At 45.1% G+C, this 27,723-nt stretch overlaps 1 protein-coding gene across 1 annotated transcript; it reads left to right on the plus strand.

Moving 5' to 3' along the window:
- Positions 1-7: 7 nt before the first annotated feature.
- Positions 8-27,723, plus strand: PES1 (pescadillo ribosomal biogenesis factor 1). The gene is made up of 15 exons (XM_066603766.1): positions 8-164; positions 1,307-1,386; positions 3,431-3,584; positions 5,470-5,579; positions 6,579-6,750; positions 9,053-9,142; positions 12,598-12,714; positions 14,895-14,972; positions 15,086-15,175; positions 23,058-23,188; positions 23,346-23,471; positions 24,821-25,005; positions 25,361-25,485; positions 25,574-25,741; positions 27,121-27,723. Exons 1-15 carry the CDS (start codon positions 141-143, stop codon positions 27,202-27,204), a joined length of 1,734 nt encoding a protein of 577 aa, XP_066459863.1. The 5' UTR covers positions 8-140; the 3' UTR covers positions 27,205-27,723.

A 27,723-nucleotide genomic window follows, 5' to 3' on the forward strand; every position in this document is an offset into this window, starting at 1 on the left:
AGCTGTCCTTGCTAGTGCCTGTGTTACGTCATGGTAGAGGTGTTCTCAGGCATCGCGGTGGTCACGTGTTGGGTCCTCAGTACAGCGTGCGGTGGGGTACACGTGTGGAGTTCCGGAGAGGACTGTGACTGCCAGCCGTGATGGGAGGCCTGGAGAAGAAGAAGGTACGAGCACCCGGCTATAGCTGACATGTGGTGCCGCTGCTTCCATATGGACTGAGTGTTAGTGGCTGCATGACGCTCAGGCCATAGGGTGCCCATATAGGGGCACACTCTGTATGTATACAGTGGTGCCCGCTGCTCCAGAACGCCATGGTGTTCGCTTGTAATTAGCCATAGAATTATTCCAACACCATTAAAAGTTTACCGACCCAGCGAGCTCATCGCGGTTATGAAGCGGAGAGTGAGGACCTACGATCATTTGCGCAAAGGAATTGCGAATGGTCGCAGATGTGTTTTTCCGCATGGCTGTACGCTATGTACAGTGTATCGTCCGCACGAAAAAAATACCTCTCCCCTCCAGATGGCTTTTCTGTCTATTTTCCTCTGAAGTTGCGAGCGTTTCCACCGCTCCAACGTAATGTTAACTGTGTATGGGCAACGGAACACTCGCAGCCGTTCACTCCCCGGGCGACGGAACGCTCGCTGCCATAGGGGCCGTCCGTGCAGAATCTGCGCTAAAATAGAGCACGCTGCGATTTCTCTTCTGCTGACAGCATGCGCAATATGTACCTGCGAGTGTGAATACAAAATCGAAAATACATGCCTTTAAATGGCCGCAGGATAGCCGTGCGGATGGTAATCACGGATCCCGCAATTAAAATCCATTTGTGTGAGACCCCGCTAAGGGCTTGTTTACACGGGCCATATTTCAGTCCGCCATGTTCATGGACTGAGTTACGCTGCCCGCCTACGGTTTTATGCCTATCGGCATAACACGGTCATAAAGGGACAGAAGTAGAGGATTGTTGTAGTAGGAGCAGTAGTGCGGTTCTTGCTGACATCCCTCGTACGTCTGCAGCCAAGTCGGCTCTCCTGATGGCAATCCCCGTGAAATAGCAATTCTAGAGCATCTTTGCATTGTGCTGTTCCTCTGTTATTCCTCCTGGAAATGTAACCATGACAACCGAGCAGTGATTATTATTCCTTTTCCTGCACAATGACCCCAAATCTGCTGATGATGCAAGTGGTTAGATTCCACATAAGTGCAGTAATAGTAATTAGCGCTGACAGTTGTGCCCTCGCGGGGCAGTGGAGGTTGCGCCCTGCTGGTATATAGCATTAAATGAGTGTATTTTGTCTTTCAGTATGAGAGCGGTGCCGCCACCAACTACATCACAAGGAATAAGGCTCGAAAGAAGCTGCAGCTGAGCCTGGCGGACTTCAGGTAGGAGGCGTCTTCCCATCGCTGCTGATCATCCGTCCGTCCTGGTTCCTCATACACGAGGAGGTTGTCATACGAGGGAGGCGATTTACCATAGAACACACTGGATTTCATCTATAGAGACTAGTGGATGTGAGAAGTGCAGCAGATGCCCCTGACAACCAGCTAAATTTTGCCTCACTTTTCAGAGGATATTGGGAAAATTAAAGTGGCGACCTGATTGGTTATTGTTGGCAAAAGCTTCACTTTTCCATTCTATCACTTTTTTCAGCTTTCCTATCACAAGTTGGACTCGTGTAGGATCTAAATTCGTTATCACTGACAGACATACTAAAATTAAAGGGGATGTCCAGTTAGGCCTCATGTCCACGGGGAAAATATGATTTAAGATCCGCAGCGGATCTCCCGCACGCGGATCCGCATCCCATATGGATGCATTGACCACCCGCGGGGTAGATAAATACCCGCGGATGGTCAATAAAAGGGATTTTAAAAAAAATGGAGCATGAAAAAATCTGGACCATGCTCCATTTTCGTGCGGGTCTCCCGCGGGGTCGGCTCCCGCGGGCTTCTATTGAAGCCTATGGAAGCCGTCCGGATCCGCGGGAGACCTAAAATAGGAATTTAAAAGAATTTACCCATCCGGAGCGGACCGGGAAGGTCTTCTCTTCCTCACGGCCGGATCTTTCTTGCTTCGGCTCGGCGGATGTGCCCGACGAATTCATCCGCCGGCCGAAGAAAGAAGATCCAGCCGCGACGCAGAGAAGAAACGGAGCGGATGGGAGGTGAGTTTATTCTCATTTATTCTTATTTTCAGCGCTCATGTCCGCGGGGCAGGAGGGACCCGCTACGGATTCTACATGTAGAATCCGTAGCGGGCCTGACTTTCCCCGTGGACATGAGGCCTAAGTGTGTGAAATTATACGTTTTCGGCATCGAAGGGGGTGCCAGCAGTCAGACTCCCACCGATCTATCACTTTTCATCCATCCAATGGATGATTGAAAACCTTATCATTTCATAGACTAACTGGACAACCCCTTTAAGTCCGTTGACCTCTCCAAGAGATTTCTATGAGGCTGCTTTACATACAGTAGATAGAAAATAATGGACAGTATTGCCAAAAAAAATAGGACATGCTACGGTTTTTCTATCTAGACTTTTAAACCAAATAATAATCTGTATCACGGGAGTCCCGGCCGCATCACAGTCGTATCGAACGCGCACAAAGAAACTGCCTGTGTCAATACGTCCTAAACTTGATATTTTACATACACCATTTAGGACAACTCGGCCAAGTCTATGGCAACAATTGTCCTTTAAATAGTCTGGCCTGTTTCAGAAAGGTCGGCTTCACATGCCAGATTTGTGTGGTGCGAGACGCACAAATATGAACCACGTTCTTTTGAATGGGATCATACATAAGCGAAGGTTTCCTGCATGGCACCACAATGCGATGCAGGAAACAAATCCTTGCATGTTCTGTCTGGCTGCAGGCGCTTACATTAGCAGCACACTACATGCTAGGTGCACTCGATGCGACGTCTCCTATTGAAAACAATGGAGAAACTCCGAAGCCGCGGCGGCTGATTGCTTCCTCCCTGAAGTAATGCGAGGCTGTTGTGCCATGAAAACACCTTGCATCCTCCGAGAATTCACATGGTGGGGAGTGCAATATGGGGTGGGATTCATGGCCCCATACCACGCTCACCTGTGTGGAGTTAGTCTAATAGTTTTCACAGAACTACTTGGACCCCGCAGGTTCTGGTGATCCCGTGACCACTGAGACCAATAGAGGCTTTAGCGGTTTATTCAATAAGCCGTTCTCATTGAGTGCTGTGTAGGTGAAAACGGAAACCATGAAAATTGCTTGCTACTTTACTCCGGACATTTAGCTAACCGATTACGCAGGCGGCCTGCTGACACTCACAGCATAATTTAAGGGCCAGGTCTACCCACCAGGAAATTTATGGAAGGTCCTCTTTAAGCTGTTGAAGTTGTTTTTGATGTATATAAGCTGGTGACATTTACTGCTGTTTCTTTATTTAGACGTCTCTGCATCTTGAAAGGAATCTATCCTCATGAACCCAAACACAAGAAAAAAGTCAACAAGGGGTCTACAGCCCCCCGGACCTTCTATCTCTTGAAGGATATCAAGTTTCTTCTGCATGAACCTATTGTAGGAAAGTTCAGAGAGTACAAGGTATGTTTTCTAATGTCTAAGACATTGCAGTGACCTGACCGAATGCCCCATTTTAAAAGAGGAACTTTGAACTTGTATTTAAACAAAAAAAAACAAACTTGCAGTCCGGCCCCAGCACCGAATTTTGGCCACCGCTCCTGCTTGGTTATACTGTCCTAGCCATGGTATTGTAATGGGATTATCCCCATTCTTCAGGAGAAAAGTTTCCGGGAGTTTTACTCCAGCCGTTTTGCGGTCTCCAAGAAGGATGACTCTAGCAGCCCCATCCTGGATCTGAAGCCCAGCTTTCCTTCATTTCCACTCTTTCCTAACCTCAGAAACCACAACGATGCATTCAGGGTGCATAGCAGACGCTCCATAAACAGACCCCTGCACCAAAGCACAAATCTGGTACTTAAAAGAATATTAAAGAAAATGAACACCGCTGTGACGACCATAGAAAGTCACGTAGTTTAATACCAATTTCGGCAACCAATCTAAATTACGATGGCTCCTATTTTTCCATACCCAGCCCCCAGTCCTCCCATCTCCTGCCCCTTAGTTGTGACCGGCTGTATTCCTGCCCTAGTAGGAGGGGAAGACTGCATGCTGTCGCCTTTTTTTGTGGGAGGGGGTGATTCCCATTGGGGGTGATTTTTTTATTCCCCCCCCCCCCCCCCCCCCCGTGGGCTTAGGTCCATTGTGGAGATGCTGGGCAGCACATCCAACCAGAACCTGACTGAAGGGTCTACTGGAACGCACGTATGGCAGGACCACAAAACAACTACTGTACCTAAGGTCGCACAGTGATATACCATTGCCTCCTACCTCTGGCTTGCCTCCACCCGCAGCATCCCACCCTGCAATCCCCTCTAGGGACAGCTCCCGCTCTGGGGACAAAATATCAGATTCTGACTCTTCCTTAGATGAGGACACTCCTTACTCATGCGGGATTTGAGGAGGTCGTGTCCATAGAGTGGTCCGCCCTGGATAAACCTTTCCTCGAGCCTAATCGCCTGGATGTAATGTATCCGTTCTCTGAGGAATCTCTTAAAGTGGTGCTCCAGTGTTTTGTCTCTCCACTGGCAGATGTGTTATCTTTTAAGGACTAACACTGTAATCTTTTGCTAAATCCTCTTTCAAGGCAACCGGGTCAATTCTGTCCCCTTTTCGCTCCTCTAGCCACAATGACATCAGTGCAAGCTGCGATGAAATCCTGTACCTGCGCTGTGCAGCACACAGCCCTAGTTGGAAGCAGACGTGTATACTGCGGTTGAGGTGTGTACGTCATGACTTCAGTGAAGTATAGTACGTGCGCTGGGTCCTCCAAGAGAGCGAGCAATTGGGGGAGTCACAATGCGAAAGAGCAGGATTTCACCGCTGCTTGCATTGACGTCAGTGGCTAGAGGAGGTGCGGCCGAGCGAAGGAGGCGGTATGAACAAAGTCAGGACCATGTGACTTGGTGCTGGTGGTCCGCCTCCGTGACCCGAGGCGAGTCATTTTGCTTTCAGAGTAAGTGCATATAAGTGAGTTATATAAGTTATTATACAGCTTTTCCTTTTTACACAGTTGTGTGCCATGTGACCCATGCCGCTAGCTCCCTATATCGGAGCTCAGCGAGGGGGCTGTAAATTGGGGACCACCTCTATAACGACTTGTGAACTAGGGTTGTCTCTTTTTAATTCTAATGTCCCATTAGCATCAGCAGGCAACAATAACGGCAATAAAACTCTTGTTCCTTTTTCGTAGAGTAATTTTTAAAAATATTTTTATACAGAAATGTTCAAAAATGTTGTAGAGATGACATTGTTATGGTATACACCTTGTTATGGTATACGTATGTGTTATATGCGAACTGAACAGAGAGGATCGTTTCAGTGCGTCTATTTCTCCCTTACCTGTCAGGTGTTTGTGCGTCGTCTGCGGAAAGCCTATGGCAAACAGGAATGGGATGCTGTAGAGCGGATTAAAGATGGCAAACCAACATACAAACTTGACCACATTATCAAGGAGAGGTATGATCCCTGTCTTCTAGATATGAATGCGTTATAATTTAGCTAAATGGCCAACAGCTTGGGGAGCATACAATCTGCTTGCATTTAACAACAAGTACTGTATTTTCTGGGGCTATAAGATATGCCCTGGTTTTAGGGGACAAGAAAAAAAAATGTCATGCTAATTAAACTTCCCTGATGGTCTAAGGAAATGGTCCATATAACCAACTTAGGTTGTCCAGGGTAGTGTGTTCACCCCTATCATAACCATGCTTGAACAGCTTGGCCACCCATGTTTGGCTTGTCGATAAGGAGAGGAATAAGCAGCGGCCAGACGCCTCGTAACTTAACTCCTTTGAGAACAGAAGTATCAGGCACGTTGAAATCCCAACCCTTCTTTCACCATTATTGGATAGTTGGCAGGATTGGTCAACATTTTTCTGAAGTGTATGGCCACCTTAAAGGCTTTACGCATGAAAATATCATCAGATAAGCCAATTCACCTGGATTCCTCCCAATCACAATAGCGGAGCGCTGATAGTTTCTTGTTCTGAACTCCAAAGCGCAAAAGATCCAAGCATTAGTTTCAACGTGTTTCAAACGCACTGAAATTTGAGAACATTAATGTGTTCTGACGCTCTGACTTTCATTTCCCGTATCGTGCTGCCTACATGAAGTTGGCCATAGACTGCCATCTGTGAATTCCAATTGATAAGTCTTGATAAGTTTGCTTGAATGATCCGAGTTCGTAAATGCTTTACAAGAAAGGGCAGACGAACACGTTACAGCGAGATTGACCAGATTTATAAAAGCCTTAGCAAGATTTTTGTTTATCGGTGAGTGGGAGCTCTCATTCTAAATGGGCAAATGCTTCAACATAATTCACTGTATTTCAGCAAATTTTTACTAAAATGGAGAACCCTAATCTGTTTTTGAACTGTTTCCCCTTCCAATTTGTCAATTCACATTACAGTCTCATATCCTGTATTCCACAACATGTTGTTTTGATTCTTTTTGCAGGTACCCGACCTTCATCGACGCTGTCCGTGACCTGGATGATGCTCTATCCATGTGCTTTCTCTTTGCTACCTTTCCGCGCACGGGAAAGTGTCATGTTCAGACCATACAGCTTTGCCGTCGCCTTAGTGTAGAATTCCTTAATTATGTAGTTGCTTCCCGTTCTCTTCGCAAGGTGAGTTATTAGTAAGTAGAAAAGGTAAAGTAGTAAAGTCACGTTTAATGCAGTATCCTGGCGCTTTCCAAAATATGACATTGTCTGATGTGTCTTAAATAGAATTGCTACTTATGACTATATTCTGCAAATCGAATGCACAATAATGCCTCTAAATGGATCACTGACGTGTAAGACTTTTTCACACCCTCAAATCAGTCCTGCGCGTATTTCTATCAATCTTCCACTAGGTGGCCCTAATGTAATATATTAGCTCTATATGTAAATATACTTCTTTGTGAAGTCAATGGGTAGGTAGCGTGTTTTTTTTTTTTTTTTTCTTGTATCAACGCCCACAGCTGCCATACCCCATAGCCCTTGTCACTTCATTGAGCTTAAAGCTGTTTTCCCCCCAAACTTTCCTGTAAACATGCATATTCTGATTTGGCCATATGAGAATAAGCAGCTGCCACAGTCCACTGGAGCTATTGATCTCATTGAAGGATAGAGAATCAGACGTTAGAATCCAACATATACCATCATTAAGACTGCCTACCAGATTACAGCTGTGTAACGAGTAAGACCAGCTTAATCTTTATATTTAAGGATATGGCTGTCTTGGGCCTTAAAGAGGACTTATGGCCAGAAATGTTGTATTTTCTTATAAATGTATTAGGTACCGACAAAATAAATGGCACTCTAAATGGGTGTCATTAAAAAAACATTTAAGCAAAAAGATGCATACCTCAAAGTAAATGAGCCGACTCCACATGGCAGTTGGGTCCGAACTTCTGCATTGTAAGATTTCTGGCCCGCACAGCACATTCCCACTAAGCGCCATCGACTCTCAGTACATAAGATCTTGCTAATTTACATAACCCTTTGTCTGTTATATTAACACAGCGGTAACCAGCCGGGCAAGCAAGATCTGGTACCAACAGGTTAAAGAATTTTTTTTGATTTGCTACAGTTTACATAGAACTGTAGGAAAAGCAATGCAAAGTGTCAACAAGCCATTTAAAAGGCGACAAAATATTAACCCCTTCCAATCCACTGTCTGACGTCTTCCAACATTCCGATTGAAGACAGTACAGCTCCGATGTCGGAAGACGTTCGGCCAGGTATTCCTACTGTATATTACTGGCCGCTCTGTTGTCGGGGCCTCTCCGGCATGTCCAATACCGCAGTGCTGGCTTTAGCCAGCAGATGGCGCCAATGCATAATGGCAAAGAGAAAGCCCTCTAGGAAACCCTAAATCCAAAATTCGATTGCAAAGTATTAATACTTTGAGTACTTCCCTTGGTATTTGTATTTTTTTCTCATCCCAACATCTCTGGGGTCTGTATCTCGTACATGTTCCCATCTAGAGGACAAAAAAAGAAGAAAAATAAACTAAAAAAAAAAAGTCAGAGGACCCGCGGAGCAGGAGGTCTGCCTTATACAGACCCTAAGCTAAAACTGATTTAGCTCAGTGCCTGCAGAAGGGGTATAGCTAGGGGGAGGAACTATTACATTTTGTATTTAGTGTAGTCCTCTAGTGGCAGCAGCTATACTTGAGGTCTTGCTGTGTCTCCCAGTGATAAGGATGAGTAATTTTCCCCTTCCCAGACAGCAGAGGTTTCCCACACTATTGTTTTCTACCTTCGTTATTTTGCTCTGTTTCACGTTCTCATGTACCAATGTAATTTGCTTTTTGTCAACAAGTGGTAAATTCTGCAGGTTACTGCTCATTATTAGCTCAATAACCATCCTACTAAGGTTTGTGGGAAAAAAGAACTTCAGGCTAAACAAGCATGTGTTAGATATTGCCAAGATTTGCTGGTGGCATCAGGTAGCTTTTAGTTACAGATGTAGCAGAGCTGAGTTTGTTCTTGGGCATGACTCATTGCAATATGTTATCTGCAGGTATCCATAAAACTGTAGCTAACATGGTAGGTTTATCCTAATGCTCTTAATACAATGCCCAAAAAAGAGTTCTATAGTTAGTGGTTGGAGAAAAAAACAAATGTAACCTCTTAATGCTAGCAAACCCATGTTGATCCAGAAGAAGTCAGATCCCTTGACACCCTGTTCAAGCAGGTTGCATCATTCATTGCTAAATATCATCCCAAATCTTAAATGAATAGCAGGCTTCCTTTTCGCAGCCATGTGTTAGTCTGTCCGTGGTCCCATTTACCTTTCCATTTGTCATTATGAGCCCAAGTGTTCATACCGTAGCAGTAATTTCCCAGTGTAATGCACAGTGTGAAAAGTTAGAAAATCGGTTCTTCACTGGGTTCCCGGTTATTAGTACACTGAGTGCCTGCTTACATTTACTCCTTAGGTGTTCCTGTCAATCAAAGGCATCTATTACCAGACCGATATCCTCGGACAGACGGTGACCTGGATTACTCCATATGCTTTTTCTCATGATGTAAGTTATGCGTTACGGTCTTATCTGCTCCATTATTATTACAGGGGTTTTCTGGAACTGCAGCTTTGGCACCCACACTCATTGTAGGAGCGCTGCCTCAGTGTTTACCAGGCACAGCTCTATACATTTGCTACTGGCTGTGCTAGGTATTGCAGTTCAGTCCAATTCGCTTAAACTCTGTAAAGCCGCGGTCCCATTTTTTTTTCTCCTCCCTTTCAAAAAATCATAACTTTTTTTTATTTTTCTGCCATCTTTGTGGAGCGCTCTTTTTTTCACAGTATACACACTTTTGAAAAAAAATGACATATCTTTATTCTATAGGTAAGCATGATTACTACTGCCAAATTTATATAGTTTTACTGTACTACTTTTAGGAAAGAAAATATTTTTTACCACCATTTTCTGTCAGCCATGACTTTTTTTACTGCCGTGTTGATCTAGTTGTGTGAGGGCTCTATATATATATATTTTTTTTTTTGTGGGACGTCCTGTAGTTTCCATTAGTATCATTTTTGGAGTTCTTGTGAATTTTTGATTGCTCTTGATTAAACTTTTTCTTTGAAACGGAGCAACCAAAAATGCAGAATTCTGGCGGGTTTTTTTTTTTTTTTTTTTTTTTACTGACCATATTCACCACGCAGGATAAATGTGTTAGCCTGCCTGTCCACAGGCGATTTTTTTTTTTTTGATAATTCGGCCACGGGAAGCGCCGTGAATGCTTTCCATAGACTACTATGGAAAGCGCAGCCCACTGTCCACGAGTGGAGAATCATAGCAGTTCTTCGCTCACAGGATTTAAATCGCAGCATGCCGCGGTTCTCCGCGGTGAGCCTGTCAGCTCCCCGCTGCTCCCAAGTGGCTGCTCCCGCGGTAGAGATCTGCCATGGGATATCTCTATGCTTGTGGACAGGAGGCCTTACTTTGATAGGTCGGACTTTTATTGATGCAGAGATACCAAATGTCCTTTTATTTTTAATGTGGGAAAAACTTGCTTTTTTTTTTTTTTTAAATAATTACACTTTCTTTAACTTTACTTTTACTTTTTCTTTTGGTCCCCGTAGGGAACTTGAACTTGTGATAGTTTGATCGCTCATACAGTATAATGTAATGCAGGAGTATTAAATTATACCAAATTTAGTCTATGAAGGCTTGCCCCCGGCTGCCATGGTAACTGAATGGCGGGTTGGCCGGTTGGGATCCACGAGCAATAATTGGGGAATTAAGATGGCGCTGTCAGAATGGACTATGGCATTGAGAGGGTTAACAGCTGTGATCAGCATTAGCACGGATTGTGGCTGTTACTGGTGGGTGTCCCCTATCTCAGACAGCCAGCAGCTGCCTTGATTGGACAGAATCCGCTTGTAATCCCTCCCCATATAAACCCCGTACACCCAGGATGTAAATGTACGCCCTGTGGTGTTAAGGGGTTAAAGTGAGTGCTGCGTCATCTTTGTTTACCAGGTACAGTGCAGTACATTGTATAGCGACTGTGTCTGATACTACAGCTTACTGAGGCTCAGTCTCATTCATTATGTCTCATAAAATAAAAAATTACTGGGTTTTCCAAGTTTTTTTTGCATTTTATTTAACTGGCTTCATGTTTGCACGTGTGACATGTTGATCTTAGATCTTTGGCGGACGTGCGAACATTGTAAAAAGGACAATTACATGACCGCAATATTGTACCCCTTAAAGCTATGATAAAGCTTTCGACTGCACAAGCATGTGATGATGGTCTACGACGTTCCCAACAATCATATACATGCAAACAGCCAATTACTATTTCCTATTCATATTTTTATAATGCTCTTTTCGATTATCTTAAGTGTTGATATGTTTTTCTAACCTGCTATAAGTTTTATGATTAGTATAGATGAGCGAGTATACTCGCTAAAGGCAATTGCTCGAGCGAGCATTGCCTTTAGCGAGTATCTCCCCGCTCGAGACAGAAGGTTCGGGTGCCAGCAGCGGGCAGGGAGCTGCGGGGCGGAACGGAGGGGAGATCTCTCTCTCCCTCTCCCCCCCCCGAGCTATTGCCTTTAGCGAGTATACTCGCTCATCTCTAATGATTAGCTTAGGCTAACAGCTCTGCAGTGTAACTTTATATGAAACTAGTTGCGAGTTGTCTTGCTTATCACCGCGGATACATCTGTGTCTAATTACTCTGTGGGCTTGAATTTTTTTTAAATGAATTTTTAATTACTTACTGGTTTTGCGCTCTGTTACCATACAGTGAGCACAGCTTGCAACCAAACCCCCATCCACTAGCGGCAGCCAATGGCTGCATGATCATATCTTTAATGCCGACAAGATTGTGCAGCCTTTGGCAGACGCGGGCGGCTGAGTTTTCGGCTGTAGAAACGCAGCTTTAAACAGCAGTTCAACAATAACCCTGTCCAAAAAAAATTCCAGGACTTCACAGGAGAACACCATGACCAACTGTAGCACACATTTACTAATGCAACTCAGTAGTGTGAACTACATGGGATTGAAACAATGGAAATAGAGCCATCAATACAGGAAACAACCGTTCTAGAATCAGCCCAGGCACAACACTTGGTAGTGATCAGGTGAGGCTCCCCCTTTTCAGTAAAGGGGGTTGTCCCTTGCATAGTTTTTGGCATAAACTAAGTCAATTAATCATAAACATAGACTGAACAGGATTAAAATTTAATTAAGTTATGATGGTCGGTGCATTTTAAGACTGTCTAGTCTGTTTGCACTGTTTAACTTTTAAGCCGTATTAAGGCCCATTTACACAAGCCGATGATCGCTAATCTGCGATCGTTTTAGCGATAATCGGGGCGCGTAAATGTGCGCCCATCGTGTACTTTTCTGGCACCGCTGGCTGATCGTTAAATTCAGTCTTACCTAAAAATCTTCCTTCACTCTTAATCAGCAGTTCTCCATGGGGAGTGCTGAGAGCATTGCTTCCCATGGAGAGCAAAGGATCTGAGCACAGATAATAGCCTCTTCAGGCTAGTAGCTGTGTTCAGAGAAGGCTTCATTTGCACACTTAATTGGTACTTAAGTAGCTGAGTAGCTACTTAATACTTTATGCAAAATGATCGCTCAAGGCTGTCACTCAAACTGTCGTTTGAGCAATCTTTGAGCGATCATCGATCCGTGTAAGCCAGCTTTTAGTAAATGTGCCTCTACGTGTTTTAAGCCCTTACAGACATGTTATAGTAATAATATATGTATTCTATTATAGATATCTTTTTATATGTTTCTCACATCAGCTTATATAAACATAGATGGATGGATATTGGTATCTCTTCGTTCTCAGTAAATAACAAAAGCTAAATGGTTACCTTGTTGATATTCTACACTAGAATGTATAGGATTCTTGTATCTACCTCCCACAGGCCTTCCTCACAAGCAGTTCTACATTGTATTGAGGGGAGCTGCTCATTTTGCACTGACCTGTAACCTACATATTATGTCTTCTGCAGCACCCTACAGATGTGGACTACAGGGTTATGGCCACATTCACTGAGTTTTATACAACTCTGCTGGGATTTGTGAACTTCCGCCTCTATCAGACTCTTAATCTACAGTATCCTCCGAAGGTAAAACCTTACCTCTTTTTTTATTTTTCTAATATTCTTTCTAACAAACGTAAAGCTTGATTGCTCACCCGCACCCTGCACTTCTTTCTGTCTTCTAAAAGCCAACCTCAAAGAAGAGGTAACATGCGATCACATAGCTTACTTCACTGCTTAACTCCACCGGCAACTCCCGCTACAGCCTAACAATTTTAGGGCTTAGTTACACGGCCGCATCCGAGCACCGATGCGCCCGTCTTCCTACAGGAAGAAGACGGTCGCACTGCAGGTGCGGGCGACTCTCCTCAGCGCTCAATGGAGCCAGTCAAGTGTTCTTTCTGCACACCTGCAGGAATACAGGCGCATCGGCGCCCGTGTCACTAAGCCCTTAGGCCTCATGTTCACGGGGAAAATCAGGCCCGCTATGGATTCTCCATAGAGAATCCGTAGCGGGTCCCTCCTGCCCCGCGGACATGAGGCCAAAAAATAAGAATAAACTTACCCGCAGCGGACCATGCAGATCTTCTCCTCTTCGCGGCCGGGTCTTCTTTCTTTGTCCGGTGGATGTGCTCGGCACGCCGGCAGCGTGCCACGTGCATGCAGCGGGCACATCCGCCGGGCCGAAGAAAGAAGATCCGGCCGCGAAGAAGAGAAGACCTGCCCGGTCCGCTGCGGGTAAGTTTATTTTTATTTTAGCATGTCCATATTTTTTTTTTCATGCTCCATATTTTTTTTTTTTTTATTCACTTTTATTGACCATCCGCGGGTATCTATCTACCGCGGGTGGTCAATGCACCCCTATGGGGTGCGGATCCGCATGCGGGAGAAAAGTTAAAATCCGCTGCGGATTTTAATTCTTCTTTTTCCGGTGGACATGAGGCCTTAGGGTGTGGAGTCCTGCTTCATGCCGCTGCTTTTCGAATGCCGCGGTCAAGAATACATCATTCTGCATAGTTGTTGGGGGGGGTTGTTGTGCTTTTTTTTTTTTTTTTTGTGGTGGTGGTTTTACCAAAATTCGTGAAGGTGAATGGAGTGCATATTGTCTGTCATTGACGATGCGTGAGAGGGAAAAGAGTGCTCTCCATACATCAAGTGTGGGGGGTTTCTGGGGAAATAAGGTCTGGTTTTTTTTTTGTTTGTTTGTTTTTTTTGTAGTTTTCAGGTGCGCAGATCTTTTTCATATCCCTTATCAGAAAATACAGCTGTAAGAAAATGGATGGAGCCATTGCATTGTGTTAGCCTCTTTTAGTTTCCGGGCGGAGATCTTACGGTTTGGCCGCAGCAAAAAAACGCGACATTTCCGCCGGGAATCCGCTGCTTCAAAACCCGCGGCACTTAGTTGCGGGTTTTGGAACAGGCCTGGCTGCACGCTCTTCCGCTGCGGCCGGTGCTCCCATAGAGGAGAGCGCGGCCGCAGTAGAAGGGGAAAAAAATTAACATGCTGCCGTGGGCGAATCCGCATCGCCGCCTTTGCCACGGCGGATTCTCCGTCCCGTGTGGACGAGATTTCTGAGAAATCTCATCCACATGGCTGGCTAATCCCAGGATTAGCGGCCGCAAGCAGGTTTGCCGCGGCGAAATTCCGGACGGAATTTCCGCTGTAAATTTGCCCAGTGTGAACCTAGTCTTATTGTTTAGGCTAGGTTCACACAGGGCGGATTTGCTGCGTTTTTTCCGTTGCGTATTTCCCGCAGAAGAAATGCTTCTGTGTCAAAACCACTTGAAAAGTTCATTTTGGCTTGCAGATTTTCCTGCAAATTTTCTTGCGGAAAAATCTGTAAGCGTTTTTTTCCGCTGCGGTTTTTACTTTTTGCCGCGTAATTTGGGGTGGATTTTGCTGCGTCCATAGAGGTCTATGGACAAAATAGCTCTGCGGAAAAGACAGAAGAATGGACATGCTGCATCTTTGAAAACCGCGCTGCAGTTGCATTTCCGCACTGCGGCTGTGCGGAAAAAATCCGCCCTGTGAGAAAAGCTTTTTTCCAAAACTCATTTGTGCTGCATTGCACTGCAAATGCAGCGGTTTTGCCGCAGTGCGGATATGCAACGGCAATCCGTGGCAAAACTGCAGCAAATCTGCCCTGTGTGACCCCAGGCTTAATGTTTTGTTGGGGTTTTTTTGTTTGTTTGTTTTTATAACTTTTTGTATCCTCGCAGCTGTCATGATTCAGTTAATAAATGTATGACCCTTTTTCACCCATCAGCTGGATTCTCGCTCAGAGGCAGAACTGAAGGTGGAGGATGAAGAGAAATATGCTCTGGAGTCTGAGACCTACATGGAGGTATGGGATATGTATACGTGATATAGATATATTGTGTGTGTCTCTCTCGGCCTACGTATTATTTATTGACCATTTTCATTGTCGTGTATTTGCTCCTTTTATCTATCCTGCAGAAATTGGCAGCTCTCAGTGCCAGTCTGTCCCGTGTGATTCCATCTGAGCCTGAAGAGGAAGCCGAGGTTGACGAGTTCCCTGCAGATTTAGTGAGTGATCCTTTGTTGGGACTATTGTATTAAACCATAAGAGGTTTTGGGCTAATTTCCAGTAATGGCAGAGAAGAAGCTTCTCATCTTACTAGAACGCATTATATTAATATGATGTTTGTTAAAGGGTGATAAAAAGAGCCATATCATCCATGACCTATTACCTTGCACAGTGATGGAGAGGGGAAACCCTTTTAAAGCTGTATTCTTCCGTTTGCATTCAGAATTTACACCATGACAGTTGCTTAGTAATACATTCCGTGCTTCATTGCCACTACATGCAGCGGTTGAATTAGTGTCACTGGTAGTTTCAGTGAAGCAATTGGCTAACTATACATCTCCATTTATATAAGATCCTGACGGAAACAACGTATTTTCTCATCAGTTATATCTGCTGCTACTAGGAGGGGGACACTAAGCAAGAGTATTAGCTCCTCCTACCAGGTATACCCCTCCTGCAGGCACCAAGCTAATCAGTTCTTGCTTAGTGTCCACAGGATGCAGACCTCTTCTTTCTCCGGTCTTCAACTGGCCTTTACTACTTGGACTGAGAATACAGGGCGGGCAGTAGACTCTCCCTGTTATGCTACTGAGGATGGCTAACAGCGTTGAGTTAACCACTATTGTATGTCCTACCCTCAGAAGACAAGGCGGCACGGTCCACAGGCTAAGTGGACCATGACCCGCCAACCATAGCGTGCTCCTTATCACCAAAGCATTCCCTTCCTCAACAAAGGGAATGGGGGACTTTCCCTGATTCACCGGGTAACCTACAGCTCAGACTCCTGGGTCCAGGAGGTAATTTCCCCAGGCTATGCAATAGTTTGTCAGCTGTCCTCCAGACCATTTTTTCAGATCGAGACTTCTAACATCTCCTACATGGTTTAGGGCTTTGGACAAAGTGATATTCCATCTCTTGGCCCAGGTTGTCATCGTCCCAGTTTCCCTTAAGAGTGTTTCATAGGATTTTATTCCAATCATTTCATGGTATCCAAGAAGGGCAGATCCGGACATCCCATTCTAGATTATAAAAAGAAAACTGAATCAATATGTACAAGTCTGGTTTTTCCATATAGAGTTCTTTCTCCAAGAAGGTCTTTACATAGGCTTGAGCCTCAGTTCTCTGAAAGGTGCGGTATCTGCTCTATTCATTCTTTTCCAGTCCACCTTAGTGTCAAAAGCAGCTGTCCACACTTTCATACAGGAAGTCGCACACACACCACCCCTCCCTACCATTCTCCAGTTTTGCCTTGGGACCTTAATCTGGTCCTATATGCCTTGCAGTTGCATCCCTTTAACCCCTTAACGACCAGCCCATAGTGTTTTTACGTCCTCCCGAAGTGGGCTTTATTCTCTGAGGACGTAAAAACATGCTTCCTGCAGAGAATAATGCCCCTCGGGCTGTGGACGTGACAGCTCCAGCATGGAGCTGTCATCCCGGGCTGTTCGGAGCCCCCCCCCGACATTGCGATCGGCGCTATGCAATGGATAGCGCCGATCGCAAAAAAGTAAATAAAAGTGCAATAAAAGTTAAAGATTCAGCTGCTCTGATGGATCAGATCCATCGGAGCAGCTGAAATTACCCACCGAGGTCCGCCGCACGAATCCCTGCTGTCCCGATGCTCCGGGCGCCGTAAGAAGGCCCGGCGGCGCGGGAGACTTAAAATCTCCTGGCTCCCGGCTCCTGTAGGTAGCCGGGAGGCAGGAGATGTCAGCGGGGACCACGGTGAGCGGTCCCCGGTACCGCGATTGCCGTTATACAACGCATAACGACGATCGCGGAAAAGTGAAAAAAAGTGTAAAAAAAGAAAAGTTTCACCTCCCCTCATGGATCGGATCCATGAGGGGAGGTGAAAATACTCACCTCAGGTCCGCCGATGTCCTCCGGCCGGTATCGGGACCCCCCGCTGGCTTCTGCGATGTGCCGATGCGGCGCGCATGCGCAGAAGCCGGCGAGCCCGGCAAATTCAAAATCTCCCTGCACCCGGCTGTCACAGATAGCCGAGTGCAGGGAGATATGACTGGGGACCGCTGTATGCGGTTTCCAGTCATATGATCACCTTTATCCATCGGATAACGGTGATCATATAAAGTTAAAAAGTTAAAAGTAAAAAAAAGTTTAAAAAGTTAAAGTTTCATCTCCCCTTATGGATCGTATCCGTAAGGGGGGATGAAATTACGTACCCAAGGTCCCGGATTTGTTCCCTGGTGGGATGTTGATCCGTGGACCTTACCCCAGCTTCTGCGCATGCGCCCGTCAGCATGATGGCAGACGCATGCGCAAAAGTGAAAGATTGCCCAAGAAATTTTAAATCTCCCTGCTGCTGGCTACCAAAGGTAGCCAAGAGCCTGGAGATGTCACGGGAGCCGCGGTATGCGGTTACTGGTCACGTGATCGCCGTTATCCAATGCATAATGGCGATCACGTAAAAGTTCTTTAAAAAGTGGCAGGTTCATTTCCCCTCACCGATGCGATCGGTGAGAGGAGATGAAACATCTTCTCGGAGGCTTCCGCATTTGAATCCAGATGCGATTATCCTCCATGGACCCTTCCGGCTGCTGCGCATGCGTCCGCTGGCAAAATGCCGGACACATTCGCAGGAGCCGGGAAGCCCAGGAAATTTTAAATCTCCTTGCTCCCAGCGACTAACGGTCGCTGAGTGCTTGGCCCAGTGACCGGTGGCCTCGCTGAGTGGTCCCCGGTCACGTGATAAAGTAGCGATCTAACATTAGGCCGGCCACACATGACCGGAGAGGAATTACAGGTTCTGCATGCGCTTGATCAGCGGTAATACACTGATCAATCGCATGCATTGGATTACACAATTCCCCCCAATTAGTGGGTCGGAATTACGTAATCCACTCGCAGAAACAGAACACGGCATGCTATATTTTACCGCGGATATCCGCGACCTAGAGCCCATTGTGCTCTATGACCGCGGATATACCCGCAGCCCATATACAAACACATTGTGTACGGGCTGCGGGTACTCGGGTCATCTCTAAGCGACGGCACGGGAAATATAAACAAAAAACCGCCTGTGTGAGTAGGCAGTTATGCGCAGTACATTACGCGGCCGTACGCAAGGTCACAGCCAGGCTCACAGCTGGGATCCGCTGCGGGACTCCGCAAGCAGATTCCACATACGGCTGCGTGAGCCCGCCGTTATTCAGACCGCTACCAGTAATCCGTAATTTACAAGAAGCCCCGGGAACGTTCGTCTTCCTGCAGTTCCAGGAGCAGCTTGTTGAGCGCCTTCTCTGTGAGACCGCTGCACCGCAGCAAGATTACAAAGCCTCACAGCGCCACTTTCTACACCCCATCCCCGCCGCTGAGGTTACGAAATACCCCCCAAAATACATGAGAGGAGGGGGGGGGATACCCGGTTTTCTTGCCCCATGTGCCCAGCCCAACCAGCCTCCGTAATTACCCCTGTCTTCGGACATAAAACGCAGTTTATATTATTACCTTTATCTAATATTTAGGGAATGCCAAAAAATGGGGGGGGGGGGGGGGGGGGATTATTTTTAGGAAGTCAAATTTTTTTCCGTATAAGTGGGCAATGGGGCCTGGAATTTATTCAGTTCTGCCCTGAAATCCAGCAGGCATTCCCTCCATTATGGGCCTATCCATGTGTCCTGTAAGTAGATTAGGGCCACAATGGGTATGTTTCTGAACACGGGACAAACAGGGGTATCCATTTTGGGGTGAAAGTCTTCATTCCTATGTACACTGTACAAAAAAAACAGTTTTTAAATTGACAAAATTGCCAAACAAATGAAAATCGTAATTTTTTCCTTTTGCTTTGCTTAGATTCATTCAAATACTTTGGGGTCAAAATATGCAGTACACCCCTAGATGAATTTGTTAAGGGGTCTAGTTTTTAAAATGGGGTCATTTGTGGGGGTTCTCTATCGTTTTGGACGCTCAGTGGCTCTACAAGTGGGCAATGGGGACTGGAATTTATTCCGTTGTACCCTGAAATCCAACGGGTGCTCCTTCCATTATAGGTCTAGCTATGTTTCCTTTAAGTAGATTAGGGCCACAATGGGTATGTTTCTGAACACGGGACAAATGGAGGTATCCATTTTGGGGCGAATGTCTTCATTCCTATGTACACTTTCCGAAAAAAACAGTTTTTAAATTGACACAATTGCCAAAAAAATGAAAATCATAATTTTTTCCTTCAGCTTGGCTTAGATTCATTCAAAAACTGTGAAGTCAAAAAAGTCATCATACCCCTAGATAAATTCGTTAGGGGGTCTACTTTTCAAAATGGGGTCACTTGTGGGCGTTCTCCATCCTTTTGGTCACTCAATGGCTCTACAAGTGGGCAATGGGGACTAAATCTCCTTCAAGCAAAATTTCTGTTCCGAAAGCCACCGGTTGCTCCTTTCATTTTGGGCCCTGTTGTGCATCCAGATGTAAGATTAGGGCCACAATGGGTATGTTTCTGAGCACAGGACAAACAGGGGTATCCATTTTGGGGTGCAAGTCTTCATTCATATATGTGCGGTACAAAAAAAACTGCTTTTGAAATGACAGAATTACCAAAAAAATGAAAATCGTAATTTTTTTCCTTCGGCTTGGCTTAGATTCATTCAAAAACTGTGAAGTAAAAAAAGTCATCGTACCCCTAGATAAATTCGTTAAGGGGTCTACTTTTCAAAATGGGGTCACTTGTGGGGGTTCTCCATAGTTTTGGTCACTCAATGGCTCTACAAGTGGGCAATGGGGCCTAAATCTCCTTCAAGCAAAATTTCTGTTCCGAAAGCCACCGATTGCTCCTTTCATTTTGGGCCCCATTGTGCATCCAAACGTAAGATTAGGGCCACAATGGGTATGTTTCTGAGCACTGGACAAACGGGTATCCATTCTAGGGTGCAAATCCTAATTTTCATGTGTACTATAGAAAAAAGTCCTGTCTTTAAAATGACATATTTGCAAAAATATGAAATTTTTGTTTTTCTCTTCTAAATTGCATTGACTCCTGAAAAAAAACTGTGGGGTTAAAATACTCCTGACACCCCTCAGTGAATACGTTAAAGGGTGTAGTTTTTAAAATGGGGTCACTTGTGGGGGTATCTATCATTTTGACTCCTATGAGCCTTTCCAATCTTGGATTGGTGTAGGAAAACAAAGTGTTCCTCAAAATGCTGAAAAGTAATGTTACATTTGTACGTCTCCTAAATGGTTAAAAAAAAAACGAAAGTTTTTCCAATGTGCGCTCAAAATAAAGTAAACGGATGGAAATATAAATCTTAGCAAAAATTTCTATATTATGTTTGCACATATTTGAGATATTGCAGTTAGAAATGTGAAAAAATGACGATTTTTTTCAACATTTTCCCAATTTTGGCGCTTTTAATAAATAAACACATTCTATCGGTCTTTTTTTTCCACCTAAATGAAGTACAACATGTGGCGATAAAACAATGTCAGAATCGCTTGGATATGCAAAACCTTTCTGGTCTTTTTCCATGCTAAAGTGACACGTGTCAGATTTGCAAAATTTGGCCTGGTCATTAAGGCGTAAACAGGCTTGGTCACTAAGGGGTTAAACCTCTGCATGACATCCCAGCTCACCTCGTTGCCTGCAAGGTAGCATTTTGGGGGCTGTCACCTACATTTGCTCAGTCTTCGTACTTGCATCACTGTCAGCCAATCGTTCTTTTACCATGCTACATCAGTACATGGTGGTCCTCCATTCTGTGCCTTCCTTCCAGCCGAAGGTGGCATTGTCCTTCTACGTTGTGCTCTGTGAAATTACTTGTCTCGAAAATTCGCTTTCGGGTGCTCCAACTCCCTTTTAGTGATTCCAGATGGTCTGAAGCAGAGCCTTGCGACTTCCAAAGCTGTCATTTCACATTGGATTAGGTCAGCCATGGTGGAGGCATACCATGAAAAGGGCAGCAAACCTCCCTTCCATGTTACAGTGCATTAGACTCAGGCTCTAGATGCTTCTTGGTGGTGCGCAATGGCGCTGCCACGTGGGCCCCAGTATAGCTGCGTATGCATTGAGCTACGCACGCTGGCCAGCGGCGACAACCGCAATTAAACAACGCCCAGCGGAAATATGCACACGTCCGACACCTGCTAGCGGTGACGTACACAGGCAGCGCTGCAGAGAAAGACTCCGGAGACACGGCGACCGAAAACTGCGACCGCACCCATGACACATAGCCTGTGCTGGCGAGATCACAGTCACACCGCAGTGGCGTCCTGTATGTGCAGCAAGAGGTGCTGCATTTCCCTGCAACTACACGTGGCGGCACAAGGAGAACATAGTGCAGGGAAGAGGGGGAGGACACGCGAGCCACGTGACGGAAAACTCATATGCCCGCGTGGTGGGAAACTCATATGTCCGCGGAGCGGGAGATCCAAGAACTAACCTTCCCGACATGTGGCCGCACTGCGGCCATCACATAGCCCCGTGTCCACCGCTGAGCTACTGCTCAGCAAAAAGCGGTGAAGCGTGGCACCAGTCTTCAGGGGTGACCGCGCGCATCCGCAGTGAAGGGGATTTCCCCGCGCATGGGAGCCGGAGCCGTGAGAAAGCCATGCCTGGCCGGCGGCCCGTGTTACAAGCAGCGCGGTCTCACGGGGCCGCGGGCAGCATAGAAGGAAGCTGCGGGGGGCACATAGGAAGCGCCGAACAGAAGCCGCGGACGGCGCATCAGGAGCCGCGGGTGGCACCCCAGTCACAGGCGGCCCCACAGGAGTGCACATTGGGAGCCGCGGGTGGCACCCCAGTCACAGGCAGCCCCGCAGGAGTGCACTTTGGGAGTCGCGGGTGGCACCCTAGTCACAGACGGCCCCGCAGGAGTGCACATTGGGAGTCGCGGGTGGCACCCCAGTCACAGGCGGCCCCGCAGGAGTGCACATTGGGAGCCGCGCGCGGCCCCTCAGGAGCACCTAGGGAGCCACAGCAGCGGGCGCAATTAGGGTGGCTAAACCAGTGACGCCGCGGGTGACCCACACAAACGCAGGGAACATAACACAAGCCACAGGCGGCGCAAAACAGGGGTGGTACAAAAAGAGGCGCACCACAAAACAAGGCACAATGACCACCAAAACACCTGTTGACACCCAGTTACCATCTGCACAGCGGCGGACTAACAAAATAAAACCACATACTTGCCTCTTGACCGAGATAGGGTGGCTTCCCGCCTCCAGCAGAGCTTCTCCCCACCATTAGCCTGCCTTTGATGGGACACAGGGGATGCCGGACCATGAAAAAGGCTGGCGGGTCACTTAGTTTGGGAGACCGAGTGTGCCTCCTTGTCTTCTGAGGGGACCGGGCAGACAACATAGGGTTAAGTTCTCCTCTGTTCGCCGTCCTCGGTGGGTTAACGGGGGGAGAGTCCTGCCTCCTCGTTATTCCCTGGTCTTCCGGAAAAAAATAAAAAAATGCAAAAGAAAGAAGATTAGTCTCTGTAGCAGAGACAGTCCTGCCTCCTGGACACTAAGCTAAAAACTGAGCTAGCACGATGCTTGCAGGGGGGTATAGTTAGTGGGAGGCGTTAACACTTTTATGCTTAGTGTCGCCTACTAGTGGCAGAAGCTATACACAAGGTCTTTGCTGTGTCCCCCAATGATAACAGACGAGAAAGCTTGGTTGCTACAGGAGGGGTATAGCTCCTAGTAGTAGCTAACATTCTTGCTTAGTGTCTGCCTCCTAGTAGCTACACCCAATGACTTCCGCTGTGTCCGCCAATGAACTTAACGAGAAGGAATTTAAGATAAGTGCAAAGCAATCTCGTTATTAATATTGCGCTGTAGCGGACGATGATGATGCATTTTATGTGCGTTGATCTAACACCCCTCTAATAGACTATACTATATAGTACATTGTTTCTCATTCCAAACTGTTTGGTGCAGGAGAACTCAGGCTTTGAAGAGGAGAGGAAAAAGCAGCAGCAGGAAGAGGAAAAACACAAGACTTTATTTGTGGGCCTTAAGTTTTTTTTGAACCGGGAAGTACCAAGAGAAGCTCTTGCATTTGTCATCAGGTAAGTGTGGACCATAAGCTCATCAGCGCTCGTTACAGACATTGTCCATGCAACCCTTCTATTCAAATGTTTATTTTTAATTGATACATTTTGGCTTTTTAATGGAACCCAGTTTAATAGGATTGCTACAAATAACCTTGTACTTGTATTTGTCCAGGAGTTTTGGAGGCCAGGCATCATGGGATAGCTCAGTCGGTATTGGTGCAACGTATGACAGCTCTGACACCTCCATTACACATCACATTGTAGACAGACCAACCGTAGAACCACAGATCATCAACAGGTAATTATAGTCGTTTGTTTGTATTATGTGATTATCTTCCTTGTGATCCAAAATTAACTGACAGGTGCTAATTGGACAGCTGTATTAAAAAAAATAATCAGTATATTATAGTTAGAAAATATATAATCAAAATAAAAAATCCTCCTTTAAGGATTTAAAAACACACAAGCATTTATATTTAATCCAGTTTACTCAAGAAGTCTTAAAATGCGTACTATGTATATACACTTGTTTGGTGATATCATGACTAAAACAGCCAATAGAATACATTTATAGTATTCAAATTGCTAACATAAAACATGCTGCCATTCGCTCTGTTTGAGACTGCCTTTTTGTGAGTCTCCTACTTGGTTCTTTACTCAGTCTGCTGCTTCTGTTGTGGGATTCCAGATTTTTAGGCTGGGTTCACACGGGTCCGATTTGCCGTGGAAATTCCGTCCGGAATTTTGCCGTGGCAAATCTGCCTGCGGCTGCTAATCCCAGGGTTAGCCAGCTATGTGGACGAGATTTTTCAGAAATCTCATCTACACGGGACGGCGAATCCGTTGCGGCGTGGATACGCCAGCCACAGCAAGTCCGACAGGATTATTTGCTAGTGACGGGGTTTGAAGACCCTGCCTAAAGCAAGAGATTGCTCTGATTGGGTGAGTGACACCCGGGTCAGCCAATCACAACCAGCACTGGATGCACCAATCACAGCCATTCAATGAAATGAATGGGAGCGTTGTACAGCGTTTAGCACAGCGCTAAACGCTGTACAAAAACATCTGTAAGGGAGGCCTTAGAAGCCAGTGACTAACGGCAGTTACGTTTTTGTTTTTCAGTTCTTCCACCTAACAGTCGAATGATCACATCTTCAAATCTCCTTCAGGGGCTAAAAAATAGCGCCAACGTTCAATAAAGATTAAAAGTTTTTTTTTAAAAAGCCAGTTTAAAAATAAAACTCATTTCCCCACCCCCAAAAAATGTTTTAAAATGGATAAAATACCAAAAAAATTTTAAAACACAAATGGGTTTTGTTACTTTTGTAATGACCCAGACAATGAAAATATTTTATTTCTCGGCCCCCGTCGTCCCACATACAAAAATGCTCAAGTCTCCCATTGTAGTCAATGGGGTTCGTTACTCGAGTAAAGCTCTCGAATTTTACGAAGAGCTCGACTCGAATAACGCGGAACCGAGCATTTGGGTGCTCGCTCATCTCTAATAGTCATCCTCTCGTATTATCACTGAAGCAAATGCATCTGCGGTATGAATTTGATGCAAGTCATAGCAAATCAGGTTTGTTGCAGGGGAAATGTGTCAGCCCTACATATGTCAGCTTGGCTTGCCTTCTGTTCTGTCTCCAGATATTATGTGCAGCCACAGTGGGTATTTGACAGTGTGAATGCCCGTATGCTCCTTCCTGTAGAAGATTACTTCCCGGGTGTGCTGCTGCCTCCTCATCTATCACCTTTTGTCGTGGAGAAGGAAGGCGACTATATTCCTCCAGAGAAACAGCGGCTGCTCGCCCTGCAGAGAGGGGAGAGAATCGGTAATTTACTAAGCTGTTTAGGAAGTGTTTTGTTTTTTGATCAGTTGGCATCCTAGAGCAGAAAGTTGTTGCAAAGAGGACTTTCCTCTCTGCGGGACATGATGCAACCAAGTACTCAGTGTTTGCCCACTCATTTGAATGAGTGCCATATAATAACACATTTTCCCTTTGTTGGCTGCTGCAGGAGAAATGACCTTGCTGATGGGCAATTGGGGGAGGTGGTTGAGGGTTTGGATGACCTCTGTCTTAGGTGTGTAGCCAGTTTAACACATGGCACTAGTGTAGGCACTCGGCTCAATTTAAAAGCAATATTAACGGTTTTGTGAAAATTATTTAATTTCATTCCCATTCACAGCTAATGAGGAGGATGAAGATGACGACGATGATGATGATGATGAAGAGGAGGAGGAGGACGACGATGATGATGAAGAGGAGCAGGAAGATGAGAGTGAGAAGGTTCAAAAAACACATGGACAAAAGGTATCTTCTGCTTGTGAAGAGCTTTCATTAACCTGACTTAAATTTTGTCCTTCTATGCTAATGCTTTGGTTACTTTTCCACCATACAGAAGCTGAATGTGAAAGTTACTGCTGGTACTGTCAAAGTTGAAGATAAAGTGCAGGCTGCTGAGCGAGAGAAGAATGAGGAGAAACGCTTGGCCATCATGATGATGAAGAAGAAAGAGAAATATCTATACAACAAGATCATGTTTGGCAAGAAGCGGAAAGTCAAAGAGGTGAAGATGGGTTTAGAGATAAGTTTGCCAGAGCCCACAGTTAACGCCATATTATGGGACACATGTTTACATGGAATATAAAGCTGTCTGCCGCTAACTAAGAAAGCAGTGTGTGCTGTAAATGCGGAGGTGGGAGGCTTTATATGGAAACCGCTAGCAAGTCCCATACATGAAGCTTAGGAATGCCAGATAGTTAAATGTCTCGGTGAAAACAAACTTTCATATTTACAGCATACTGTTAAACTTTGTAGGAATAGAGAGTTTATGTATTGGTGCAGTTTCAGTGATACTAAACTCTCCCCCCCCCCCCCCCCCCTCCTTTTTTTTTCTCCACTTTCCTTTTTTTCTTTTCTTCCCCCTTATCTATTGACGTCGCTGTATGATGGCTTGTTTTTTGCCAGACGAGCTGTATTTTTCAATGGTGCTATTTACTGAATAATAATATAATTTACTGAAAAACTTTTAAATAATTCTAAGTGGTGTAAAATGAAAAAAAAATGACATTCCGCCATCTTTCGGTGCGTCTTGTTTCTACGGCGCACAAAGTGCAACAAAAATGACATAACTGTATTCTATGGGTCGGTACGATTACTGCGATACCAAACTTGTATAGTTTGTTTTTGTTTTTGTTGAACTACTTTCATTTTTTTTTTTTTTTTTTTGCAGACATTTAATTTTATACACTTATTTTCTGCCGCGATCTTCTGCGCGCAATAACTTTTTTCGCTAACCTCATTGTACGAGGGCTCCTTTTTTGCAACACGTCCTGTAGTTTACATTGGTACCATTTCGGAATACATACAACTTTTTGATCACTTTTATTGCTTTTTTTTCTGGAAGACAGGGTGACTGAAAGTGCATTTGTGGTGTTCTTTATTTTTTTTTTTCTTCGGGCGACGTTTACCATACGGGGTAAATAATGCGCTACTTTGATAGATCAGACTTTTATGGACGCGGCGATACCAAATATGTATTTTTGTTTTATGCATTAGATTTTTTTTATTATAGATACGGCAAAAGGGGGGTGATTTAAACTTTTAATACTTTTTTTTTTTTTCCAAGTAGTAAAACTTTATTGATCTTATTTTAGGGGACCACAACATGCAATGCTTTGATCGCTCCTGCAGTATGATGTGATGCTATAGCAGCTGTAATAAACAGCTGATATCCACACTGTATAAAGAGAGGTCGCCCCGCGATCTCTCTTCATGTATACCTTGACGCTGCAGGACGTAAATGTACGCCCTGGATCGGGAAGGGGTTAAAGAAAAAAATGTGAAAAAACAGCACATTAAATAAATAGGTGAAGCAACAGTAAAGCAAACCTTTTTAAAAATCTATATGTATTGTTGATTTACCCTTTTTTTTTTTTTTCCTAGGCAAACAAGTTGGCATTAAAGAGGAAAGCCCATGATGATGCCAGCAAATCAGAGCGCAAGGGAAAGAAGTCAAAAAAGCAATGATTAACATCTTTGTAAATGTATTCCGAATGAGACTTAAAGGTCACCATCCCGTGTTGATTCAGAGACCGCTTTTACTAATATGACCTCTTTACAAACCAGGAGCTCTCTGCTGTAGTAAGAGGAGCATGAGAAACGCCTGATCTTGGTTTTCTTTCCTTTGGGCTGTGAGAGACGGTCCCCACTAAGTGCTAATACAGTTTACAGCATAAAGGTATACTGCAATATCCAGCTTGAAGCCTGCAGTGAATAGATTGTATGCTGTGAAAGTGGAAGCTGTCTAAGCCACTTATTTAAAGTAACATTAATATACATGTGTACAGCGTTATGTTAAGGCTTCTGACTTTCAGCTATAGTTCTTATTGACAGGCAGTCCATTAGTACAGCTCCTGCCTTCACAATGTGCTGTTAACGATATCGCATACCATTTATGAAAAATGATTTTTATGTTTGTAAAAAATGTAGAAAAGTATTTTGCATCAACTATCTCCTGTTTAATAAAGTCTTTGTCCATTTTATTGA

This window comes from Eleutherodactylus coqui, chromosome 5 (assembly GCF_035609145.1).
Source record: "Eleutherodactylus coqui strain aEleCoq1 chromosome 5, aEleCoq1.hap1, whole genome shotgun sequence".
NCBI lineage: Eukaryota > Metazoa > Chordata > Amphibia > Anura > Eleutherodactylidae > Eleutherodactylus > Eleutherodactylus coqui.